The sequence below is a fragment of the Piliocolobus tephrosceles genome, chromosome 3 (genome assembly GCF_002776525.5).
Source record: "Piliocolobus tephrosceles isolate RC106 chromosome 3, ASM277652v3, whole genome shotgun sequence".
Lineage (NCBI taxonomy): Eukaryota > Metazoa > Chordata > Mammalia > Primates > Cercopithecidae > Piliocolobus > Piliocolobus tephrosceles.
In genome coordinates, this window is record NC_045436.1 from 89537189 (window position 1) to 89549577 (window position 12389).

The 12389-nt window shown below is 39.3% G+C and overlaps 1 protein-coding gene across 1 annotated transcript in view; it reads left to right on the forward strand.

Moving 5' to 3' along the window:
• The window catches only part of MCUB (mitochondrial calcium uniporter dominant negative subunit beta), a 115599-nt gene that overhangs the window by 87704 nt on the left and 15506 nt on the right, over nt 1-12389 (forward strand). Inside the window, exons 2-4 of the mRNA XM_023219923.3 lie at nt 5880-5955; nt 7080-7250; nt 11156-11260. Of these exons, the coding sequence (XP_023075691.1) occupies nt 5880-5955; nt 7080-7250; nt 11156-11260 (352 nt within the window). The remainder of the gene's footprint in view (nt 1-5879; nt 5956-7079; nt 7251-11155; nt 11261-12389) is intronic.

Here is a 12389-nt window from a genome sequence, read left to right on the forward strand (position 1 = left end):
AAAAAAAAAAAAAAAAAAAAAAAAAAAAAATCATTAAAGCTTGAAGCTCAGTGTGAGGTTCTACAAAAGATCATGATGCACCACAGGATGTAGAACTAATGAACCCAAAGACAAGCTTCAAAGCAAAACAACTATATAGCTGAGGAGTGTACAAAGCAGCCTAACCCCAAAAGCACCATTTTTCTTGCCTCACGCAAGAATTTCTTGTTTCTGTGGAGTGCAAAAGTACTCTATATGAAGTGACACAGAAAACAACATTTAAAATGATGGAGTTTCTATTCATTTTATGCATATATTTTACCAATTTCCTTGTTCAGAATTTCTCATGCATTCTTATTCCTTGTTCCTGTTACATTTTGTTCACTACAGCTTAGAGTAGTGCCTTCAATGAAAGCCTACGAGTAAACTCTCAGTCTGTTATAAATCCAACAACTTCTGTCCTTCTGAGAGTTTAATCTGTTTACATTTATTGTGATTTCAGACAAATGTGGATATCTGTGTACCACCTTACTCTGTGCATTCTGTTCATCCTGATTTTCCTTTGCTCATTTTCTTTCTCCTTTCTTGTCTTCTCGTAATTTGGCTAAATTTTTTTTATACTCTCTCTATTGGTTTGGAAGTACACACTTTGTTTCTCTCTTCATTTAGTTTTACATCCTGTGGTGTGTAAGCTTTCTTTGATTTCCTTTTTCCTACAAAATGCTTTCAGTAAATGTGTTTTAGTCTCTTAGTCTCAGTTTTGTTCAAAATGGTAGCTTATCTGGCTATAGAATTCGAGGTTGGTTGTTATTTCCCCTCAGAACTTTGAAGATATTCCTTTGCAGAATATTGAAGAATATCCTTTGAAGATATTATTAATAATCTCTATTAATTCACCTTATGTAAATTTAATTGTTTTCCTTTGTAGGCAACCTCTTTTTTTTCAGGTGTTGTAAGAATTTTTTGTTTCTGGGGTTCTGCAGTTTCATCATATTGTGTGAGGGACAGAGTTAATTTCATTTTTCCTGCTTTGGACTCATTTATTTATTATGATTTTTTAAAATAAAAATAGAAATATGGTTTCACCCTGTTGCCCAGGCTAGTCTTGAACCCCTGGGCTCAAGTAATCTTCCCACCTCAGCCTTCCAAAGTGTTGGGATTACAGGCATGAGCTACTGTGTCCAGCTAGGACTCATACTTCTTAAATCTAAGAATTCATCCTGAGAATCCTTAGATTTGAGAAGGGGGGGGGCCTGATTTGGGGAGTCTGAACCCAGGTGTGGTATAGAGGGGCAGCCCAGCTAACTGGATTAAATGAAAAAGCAACAGCTTTGGTTCATACCATTTGTTTGTTCAAAACTATCAAATCCCCCTTGATACAAAATGGTAGGCTTCCCAAGATGGGTTTGAGGTGAGGTGTAAACTAAAACGAAGACCTGAGTTTTGGTGAGTCATTCTTGAAATTCAGCTCTGCATGTGTGATGGGTTTGTGTAAGATTTTCAGAATTTTAATAATAACCCTCTGAAAAGGGTTGTTGCAGGGTATGGTAGTTTCTCTTTTCTTGAGACGGAGTCTCGCTCTGTCGCCCAGGCTGGAGTGCAGTGGCCGGATCTCAGCTCACTGTAAGCTCCGCCTCCCGGGTTCACGCCATTCTCCTGCCTCAGCCTCCCGAGTAGCTGGGACTACAGGCGCCGGCCACCTCGCCCAGCTAGTTTTTTGTATATTTTAGTAGAGAGCGGGTTTCACCGTGTTAGCCAGGATGGTCTCGATCTTCTGACCTCGTGATCCGCCCGTCTTGGCCTCCCAAAGTGCTGGGATTACAGGCTTGAGCCACCACGCCCGGCGGTAGTTTCTCTTTTAAGCTTTACTAATATGTCTGAGGATTGTCAATATTCTTGGGGTTTCTAAATAAAAACTTGTACAGGAGTTTCTTTGCTTTAAAAATTTTTTTTATTTTCAATTTCCCAAGTAACCATAGTTTCCTACTGGCATGCAAAAAGGGTTTAATATTTGACCCTTTGTTATTAATCACTTATCTCTGTACATGGTAATTTTGATATTTTTCTAAACCTATTGTTTTTGAATTATTAATTATTTTACCCTGGCCTACCAGTCTCTCAGAATTGTATGATTTTGAAACAGTCTCAAATATACAGAAAGTTGTGGCCACAGTAGGAAGACTATTTTGTTTATGAACTATTTGAGAATACATTGCGAATCTGATGCCAGTTTCCCTGAAACATAGGAACATTCTCTAACTTAACGACAAACAACCATCAAAATTGGAAAATTCATGTTAATACATTACCACCTCATTAAAATCTTGCCAATTTTTCCAATAATGTTCTTTATTGACAGAAGTTCAGAATCACAGTTTAATTTAGTTGTCATGTCTCCTCCACTCTGGATCAGTACAACATTCTTTGACATTCATGATTTGACTCTTTTAAAGATTACAGTTATTTTGTAGAATGCCTCTGGGTTTGTCTGGTATTTCCTTGTGATTTGCTTCAGATTATATAGCATCTTTGTTGGAAATATCTCAGAAGTGTCCCATGTATTCTCACTGCATGATTTCAACTTGCCCCATTACTGATAATATTACTTTTGATCATTTAAGATGGTATCTGCCAGGCTTCTTCCCTTTGAAGTTATTGTTTTTCCTTTGGATTGATGCTTTTGTGTGAAGGCATTTTAAAACTGTGTAAATATCTCATTCCTTATTAAACTTTAAATTTATTCACTTAATTATGTCAGAATACACTCATGGTTTCCTATCTTCTTCAATGGATTATAATTTATTACTATCATTATTTAATGCTAAAAATTGTTCCAGATTTGACCATAGGGATGCCCTTCGACCTGCCTTCTGGGTTCTTTTGAGAAGTCTCCCATCATCCATTGAGTACTTCCTTGCTTTCTAGTACAGCAAGATGCTCTAGGTTCATTTTGTCCTTATCCATACCCAGCCCTAGAATTAGCCATTTCTCCAAGGAGCCTTGCTTCCTCTTAGGTAAGCATAGTATTTGGTGCCAAGATCTAGATGCTAGATGTTTATTATTAGGAGTGTCACCGCTCATAGGCTCTCTCAGAAAGAGAGAATGTATGTATACATATATATGTCAGTATAAAAACATAAATATGTAAAATTTACATTTCTATACTTATATACACGTACATTAAACATCTGCATCTTTTAAAATTTTTATATTTAATTTTATTTAATTATATTTCTTTATAATTTTACATATTAAAAACCATGAATTCACACCAGTACTTCCAGCTCCAATCTAACACTACAGGGTTTATTCTAGTCCCTTTCCATAATTGTACTTCCATTCTAGGAGAGGATAAATCTGGCTTCCATTATTCTTGATACATTTTTTTTCTTCTGCATGTGACAGTCTCTCATATCCACTACCACTCCTTCCCCTGCAGAGATGGCTTTCTTACCCCAATTGGGCTCCGACTTTTTTTTTGAGCCTGTTTCCCATGCAGAGGCCCTTTTCATCCCATTCGGGTTATGACACTCACACTAATTGCCCTCCACTGTTTAGAAACCTTCCTCACCACCCTTCTGTAGGCCAGAAGTTAAAGTTCAAGGTGTTGGCTCAGTTGTTTTCTTCTGAAACCTTCTCCTTGGCTTGTACATGGCTGTTTTGTACATATGGTTGTCTTCTTCCTGTGTCCTCACACAGTCTTTCCTCTGGGTGTGCATGTCTGTTCAAATCACCTCTTCTTGTAAAGACACCAGTTATGTCGGATTGGGGCCTACACTAATTATCTCATTTTAACTTAATAACCTCTTTAAAGTATAGTCACATTCTGAGGTACTAGTCTTAATGTAAAAGATGATGTTGTGTTGACATTTATTGCGTATGTTGTGTTTAATACTAAAATATGTATTTGAATGTTTTGTTTCACTTATCGATGAGATTCTTTTAATTTTGAGCATAATGGAGCCTCATTTGGGTCAGTGGCATCTTTATTTTTTAAAACAGTGAACACACTTTTAACCACTGATTTATTATTTTAATAGTGTACCCTCAAATCCTGAAAAATTTAAAAATGCAGTTTATAAAAGAATTATTCTTTGCACAATTACTGGCAAACTTATTGTTAATAAACTACTGTAAGGTGATGCATTAAAAAATCTGGATCAGTATGATACAGCCACCATGTTGTGACTTTGGTACTAATTTCTCTGGTGCAAGTCCTTTTGAGTTCCAAATGCCTATGAACCAATTCCCCAATGCCCATTCTTTCTACTCCCACAATATCTTTGTTCACACACTGCACCATGATATTATTAGGTCTTCATTAAGCACCAGTACAATGGTGTAAACACAAACACCAATGCAAGCCCACAAAACATGTTCCATGGTGAGGTGGCCATTCAGATGTTGTAGACTCAGCACTGCTGTCCAATAGAACTTTCTGTGATGATAGAAATATTCTATTCCTGTGCTTTTGCTTTTCAGTGAGATAGTCAGTAGGCATAGGGAGCTTTTGAGCACTTGAAATGTGGCAAAGGTGACTAAGGTTCTGAATGTTTGTGTACATAATTTTTTTGTGGTTGCTGTTTATAGAAGATAGGGTCTCACTATGTCGACAGGCTGGTCTTGAACTCCTGAGCTCAAGCAGTCCTCCTGCTTCAGCCTCCCAAAGTTCTAGGATTATAGGCATGAGCCATCGTATCCCGCCTGTACATAATTTTAACTAATTTAAATAACCACATTTAACAAGTGTCCACCATATTGGACAGCACAGATCTAGAGCAGTGTTTTTCAAACTCTAATGTACCTGTGAATCACCTGAGGATCTTGTTAAAATGCAGACTGGGGGCCGGGCGCGGTGGCTCAAGCCTGTAATCCCAGCACTTTGGGAGGCCGAGACGGGCGGATCACGAGGTCAGGAGATCGAGACCATCCTGGCTAACACGGTGAAACCCCGTCTCTACTAAAAATACAAAAACTAGCCAGGCGAGGTGGCGGGCGCCTGTAGTCCCAGCTACTCCGGAGGCTGAGGCAGGAGAATGGCATAAACCCGGGAGGCGGAGCTTGCAGTGAGCTGAGATCCGGCCACTGCACTCCAGTCCGGGCGACAGACCCCGACTCCACCACAAAAAAAAAAAAAAAAAAAAAAAAATGCAGACTGGAATTCAGTAAGTCTGGTCTAAATCTGTGATTCTGCATTTTTTTTTTTTAAGACAGAGTTGTGTTCTTGTTGCCCAGGCTGGAGTGCAATGACGGGATCTTGGCTTACCGCATCCTCTGCCTCCCGGGTTCAAGCGATTCTCCTGCCTCAGCCTTGCGAGTAGCTAGGATTACAGGCATGCTCCACCAAACCTGGCTAATTTTGTTATTTTTAGTGGAGACGGGGTTTCTCCATGTTGGTCAGGCTGGTCTCGAACTCCCGACCTCAGGTGATTCGCCTGCCTTGGCCTCCCAAAGTCCTGGAATTACATGCCTGAACCACTGTGCCCAGCCTGATTCTGCATTATTAATTAGCCGCAAGATGCTTCTGGTCTGGGGACTGCATATTGAGAAGCATGTATCTAGACTAGATACATCCATTTGTTTTAGATTATTCCTGAAAGGAAATACTGAAAGTAAAAATTCTCACAGAACTCTAGGATTTTCAGGTGGCCTCATACCCCAATTTGGGGATCCCATCCTAGTGTGCTACTGCTATAAAAGTATACACAGTAGCAGGCAAGCATACAGCCAGGAAGGTTCAGGGAGCTTGCCAAGGGCTCACCCTGGGGATGCATGACAAGTTGAGTTTTTCATTGTGCTTTTCATATAGTATTAAAAAGAATCTTACGGTAAAATAAAGACACTTATTTCATCTTTCCTACTCTTTTATAAAAAAACAAATTAATCTTTCCTTCTTGTAGGTTTTGTATGTGAAGCCATGTGGAAATGTGAAATATTACCAGTCTCACCATTACAGTACCGTGGTGCCACCTGATGGTAAGCTTTCTTATTTATTTGATTCATATGTTAATTGTTTCCCTTTCTTCCAAATAAAGAGCTGAGCAGAATAGACTTTTGAGCAGAATAGAGTTTTGAGCAGTATAGACTTTTCTTACACTATCCCCATCCCACCCCACCCTGATTGGGTTCACTTCCACCTTTTTGTGCTCCCATAATAGAGCTGCTGTCTTTTGTCAAATTCCCACCTCAGCAATCAGAGGAGTTAGAGATGATAAGAAATAGTTGGGTGGGTGTGGTGGCCTGTAATCCCAGCACTTGGGGAAGCCAAGGCAGGCACATCCCTTCAACTCAGGAGTTTGGAACCAGCCTGGCCAACAAAGCAAAACCCCATCTCTACAAAAAATACAAAAATTAGCCAGGCGTGGTGGCATATGCCTATAGTCCCAGCTACCCAAGAGGCTGAGGTGGGAAGATTGCTTGAGCCCAGGAGGTAGAGGCTGCGTGAGCCATGATCGTGCCACTCCAGTTTGGGCAACAGAGTGAGAGACCCTGTCTCAAAAAGAAAAAAAAAAAAAAAAAAACAAGAAATAGTTTCTGTTCTCAAGAAAACTAGAACTTAAGTGTTTACCTAGGAAGACTTTTTTTCTTTTTCATTTAATCAGAGTCTAGCTCTGTCACTCAGGCAGTGGCATGATCTTGGCTCACTGCAAATTCTGCTTCCCAGGCTGAAGCCATCGTCCCAGCTCAGCTTCTTAAGTAACTGCAACTACAGGCATACACCACCATACCAGACTAATTTTTGTATATTTTATAGAGATGGGGTTTTGCCATGTTGCCCAGACAACTCTCAAACTTCTGGGCTGAGGCAGTCCACCCATCTGAGCCTCTCAAAGTGCTGGGATTACAGGCATGAGGCACCATGCCGGCCACCTGGGAAGACTTTAAGTAGATAATAGTGTGGTACATGCTACACTAAAATGTTATAGAATGGTAGGGAATATGTAAACTGTAGTATCATGAAGGCATTACTGGAGCAATTTTTATAGGACTTCAGAGGTGTGTGAATTTCATGTTTGAGCATTCCTTCCAGAATTCTTATATTTATGGGTTTTTTTTAAAGTAAATTTTACCCATTTATCTTTTCTTTTTTTCCTTAACAGAAATAACAGTTAATTATAGACATGGCCTTCCCTTGGTAACACTTACTTTGCCATCTAGAAAAGAACGTTGTCAATTTGTAGTCAAACCAATGTTGTCAACAGTTGGTTCATTCCTTCAGGACCTACAAAATGAAGATAAGGGCATCAAAACTGCAGCCATCTTCACAGCAGGTAGATATGTATATAATTTTACAGCTTTATCCCAGGGTTTCTGTCTCTCCTGAACTCTTGTTTGGTTCTTTACTTTTCTAGAAGGAAATACATTGTTTGATTCATTAGATAACAAATGGTTGGTCTTTATTCTTTCATTTTTATGCATCAACACTATTTAAAAAACTGTTTTGGCCTGGCGTGGTGGCTAATGCCTGTAATCCCAGCACTTTTGGGAAGCTGAGTCAGGCGGATCACCTGAGGTCAGGAGTTTGAGACCAGCCTAACCAACATGGAGAAACCCTGTCTCTACTAAAAATACAAAATTAGCCACCAGTGGTGGTGCATTCCTGTAATCTCAGCTACTTGGGAGGCTGAGGCAGGAGAATTGCTTGAACCCAGGAGGCAGAGGTTGCAGTGAGCTGTGATCGCACCATTGCACTCCAGCCTGAGCAGCAAGAGCGAAACTCCATCCCAAGAAAAAAAAAAAAAAAAAAAAAAACTGTTTTAACTTCATTGAATGAAAAATTAATGGAATAAATTTAATGTAAATTTCAGTTACTTATTTTATAAACGTAGCCTTAAAGGTTTTTCATGAGAAAATCTTAGTGGCACAGGCATTAGTGTGCAATTCTCAACAAAATTTGAATAATTAGAAAACAAAGTACAGTTTTAATTATTAAAATAAGCCAGTGAATAATTAAAGTACACAAAACATGTATTCACCACTGTTATAAAGCAATTACAGTCTAGTATATTTTTTGGCAGAATTAGTTCTTAGGAAGAATATACATTTTTTAAAAAACCAGAAGTATGCCATCATTTAGACATTTAAAATGTAGAATACAGCTTTTATGTTCTCATAGTCTAAAATGGTCTTAGACCAACTACTTCTAAATAGAATAAAGAATTATTTACCCTATCCCACTATAGCAGCTGCAAATGTAGATAAATTAATTTGCATTATTTTATGATGATATTAAATACTTAGAATAAAGTTATTTAACTTCATGATTACCACTGCAGTTTTGAAAGGGAAATAAACATACTTTTTCCCTATCCAAGTTCCAAATTAATTAAAGGATAGATAGAGAAGTTGGAAAATGGAGATTAATTGATTCATTCAGCAAATATTTATTGAGCACCTAATATATGTCAGGCACTGTTCTGTATGCTAGGGTAGTGCAAAGAACAAAAGGGATAAAAACTCCTGCCTTTATGGAACTTATATTTAGGAGGAGAAAAAAACAAGATAAATTATGTATTATGTTAAATAATAAATGTTATGAAGAAAAATAAAGCAGAGCATGGAAGATGTATGTGGGCAGGAGTGGGCTTGATAAGATTACGTTTGCGCAAAGACCTGGGGGAAATGAGGGAGGAAGTCATGTAGAGGGAGGAGAGCTCTGGGCCGCACGCAGTGGCTCACACCTGTAATCCCAACACTTTGGGAGGCTGAGGTGGGTGGATCACCTGAGGTCAGGGGTTTGAAACTAGCCTGGCCAACATAGCAAACCCCTTCTCTGCTAACAAGACAAAAATTAGCCAGGTGTTGTGTTGCGTACCAGTAATCCCAGCTACTCAGGAGGCAGAGGCAGGAGAATAGCTTGAATATGGGAGGCGGAGGTTGCAGTGGTCCGAGATGGCACCACTGCACTCCAGCCTGGGTAACAGTGAGACTGCATTGAGGTGGAAGCCTACTAGACAGTGGCCGCAAAGGAGGGAGCTGGGAGAAAGGAGGAGTTCTGAGAGGTGGGGAAGGGCAGATCAGGAAAGGCTTATTGTAGGTTGTTGTTAGGACTATAGATTTAGCTGGAAAGGGTGCTTTCTTCCTGCTAAAACCTGGATCAGAGAATAAGGTTTTAGCCCTATGGCACAATGGGCTTCCTAATATTTCATCCTTGAACTAGACAGACATTCCCCCCAGGCACAGGAACGCTGGAATGTCCGTGGGCGTTTTCCACAGGAGCAGGGCCCGCCTTTCTGAGCTTCTAGGGGCAGGCAGACGCAAACCTGGAAGTCAGAAGGGGTTGGACTGAGCAGCGCTTGCCTAGTGGTAAGTGCTCAATTAGTATTGAAGTGAATTAAACAAGAGAGGTTAAAACAACGATAGATGTTTACCCTGCTTATTTCTAAAAATAAGGTTAGTAGCTTTAAAACAGCACAAAGAGAATAGAAGTCTTAGAGGAAAGGGACTCTTTGGACTGAGTGCAAACATCCTATCGGGGGTTTAAATTGATACCCAAGAATACATGAAAAATTTAACACTGTATCACTAGTGCTTAAAAATGTTTCACGTCAGTCTTTTGCTATTCATACCTTTGTATAAAGGATAATGTAGTATTTCAACTGAGAAATCATATTCAGTGGATGTCTTTTTATAGTAAGATTTTAAGTAGCTGGTTTAAAGTCATTTACATGTAAATTTTTAAATTACACTTGGAAAGATAAAGCGATTGGTGTGTTGCTGATTTTTTTTCTTTAAGAGACTCTGTGGGTGGAATTTGCCTGCATTTAATTTGGGCTTGAAAAGAGTGTTCTAAGCTTGTCAAGTTTTGCCCATTGTGTGGGTTGAATTATTTGGCAATTTTTTGGAAAATGATCTCACTGCAACTGATGAACAGCAACCCAAACAGCCAAATTCTAGGAACAGACGCAGGTGCAGACTTGATTTGCAGTCTTCTAGAACAAAAGAACTATAGGGAGGCAGACAGGAGGCAGCAGCCAGTTTCTTCGGAATGTTACTAGTGTTACTCCTGTCATCACACATATTAATGTAGCTAAAATAGCTCTGGTTGAATGTAACCAAATGAATGCCAGGCCAGGATTTGAAAATACACATCCAGCATTTTCCTGGACTTAATTTCATATAATTATATGTGAACTATTCTGAAGGGAAAATGATAGAAAAAGAAGCCTCTACCCAGCACCAGTTTTTTGCTTATTGTTCAGTGAGTTTGCTTTCTTAACACCTGGATTACATTAAAGTTTGGTTCAAAAATATAACAAAAACTAGGCTCTAGGAGAAGCTGTGCAAAGCACATTGTGGTTAAATTTTTTCAAGCCTTTTTTTTTTCCTGAAATACTCCTAGAATATTTGAAATTACTTTTAGAATCTCTGCTGCCTCTCTCCCCCTCCACAAAATAAACGATACAATGCAAATTTATTTCTTAGGCATAATTAACGTTCATTATTGCCCTCGCCTCCTTGAGAGGTTGCCTCTTCATTTTTTTCAAGCTTGAAAGGGAGATGAGCCCATGCGGTGATAGCTTGTGGTGCTATTTAGCTGCTAAATTTTTAACCACCACAAATCAGTTACCTCTAATAATTAAAAAGAGAAAGGCAGGCTTTTAAGTAGTTACACCCTTATGCCTGTATGTGCCAGTCAGAAGCTTGGCTCTGAGCAGCAGAATGGACTATGGCTAAACAGAGGAGTATGTCAACAGGCTCTCATGCTGGAAGTGACAGAAGACAGGCTCAGAAGAGGGCAGGACTAAGAGGAGACAGGAGCGGAGACCAGGTTAGCCCAGGAACCACCTGATGGGCTCTGCTGCCTACACTCCACCCCACCCCCAACACTGTCACCCACCACTGCTCTGGCCTTGCTGTGAAGGGTTTCCACCTCCCCTGAACCTTTGCATGACCCTCCGCAGATGCAGTTTCAGCAAGGATATTACCTGGATTCCAGCACAGCTGACAAGGTGGGAGAGGGAGTGCCTGCCTGTTCCATTTTGTCCAAGGAAATGGGAGGTAGAGCAACAAAGGAGGATTCCCCTCAATGGGTTTGGGTTTGGGGACACCCCCCAAAAAGCAAATGTCCGCTATTATATTGTACAGACCTGGGTTAGTAATTTTCTGTGTGTTGGAAAATTGTTCTTACTGTTCTAAAACAAAGACATACTCTTGCATGATGTTTTTCTTTCAGATGGCAACAAGATTTCAGCTTCCACCTTGATGGATATTTTGCTAATGAATGATTTTAAACTTGTCATTAATAAAATAGCATATGATGTACAGTGTCCAACGACAGGTAAGAAACACAGCTATCCAGCTATTACTATTTTTTTTTTTTTTTTAGATGCATTCTGACTTGCTCTGTTGCCCAGGCTGAAGTACTGTGTGGCATCATCATAGCTCACTGTAACCTGAAACTCCTGGGATCAAACAGTCCTCCCACCTCAGCCTCCAGAGTAGCTGGGACCGCCCTCATACACCACCATGCCTGGTTAATTTTTTAACATGTTTTTAGGGATTGAGTCTCCCTATGTTGCCCAGGCTGGTATCTTCACTGTTACCTTTAGCTGTGAGGGTTTTAGAGGGAGCACAGTTTATGTTAAGAATCTTTTAAATTTATCAGATGACCAAGAAGCCTTTGGAAAACCAGTGCTTAAGCTTTTCCAGCAGGGGTGTAAGTGATCACCTACCATTGCCTAGCAGGGCTTTTAGTCCCATATACTCTTTTTAGACTTTTAAGATTTTACTTTAGGATCTTAAATGCTTAATCCGATATTATTGGGTTAAGAGAGAGGTAGACCTGAAAATCAAGAATTCAAGTATATATGGTTGTATGGCTCTTAAATCTTTTAAAAAAATAAATTGTATTATTTAAAGCAGTTTTAGGTTCAAAGCAAAATCGAGCAGAATGTACAGAGAGTTCCCGTATGCTCTCTGCACCCCACGCCCCTTACTATCAATATCCCACACCAGACTGGTCTATTTGTTAAAATTGGTGAACACACGGACACATCATTGTCACCCAAAGTCCATAATTTACATTACGGTTTACTCTTGGTGGTGTACATTCTGTGGATTGTGACAAATGTAGAACTACATGTATTCATCATTAATGTATACAATGTAAATAATTATCTTGTTTTTATTAATCTTTCTTAAATGTATATATAGCTTACATTTATTTTAATATTTAACATTAAAAGTGTCTTGGGTCTTTCTTTAGAAGTTTGGTGATGTTTTTATGACCAGAAATATGCTGTAAGAACCTAACTCTTACTTATATCAATTAGCCTATGGTAAAATTGGTTTCCTTATAGTCGTTTCATTTAAAGTTGCAGTTTTCAAGAACCTGACTATGACATTAAGAATTATACAGAATAGGGCCAGGCAAACTCTACCAAACTCTACCAAAATTCAAGGATGCT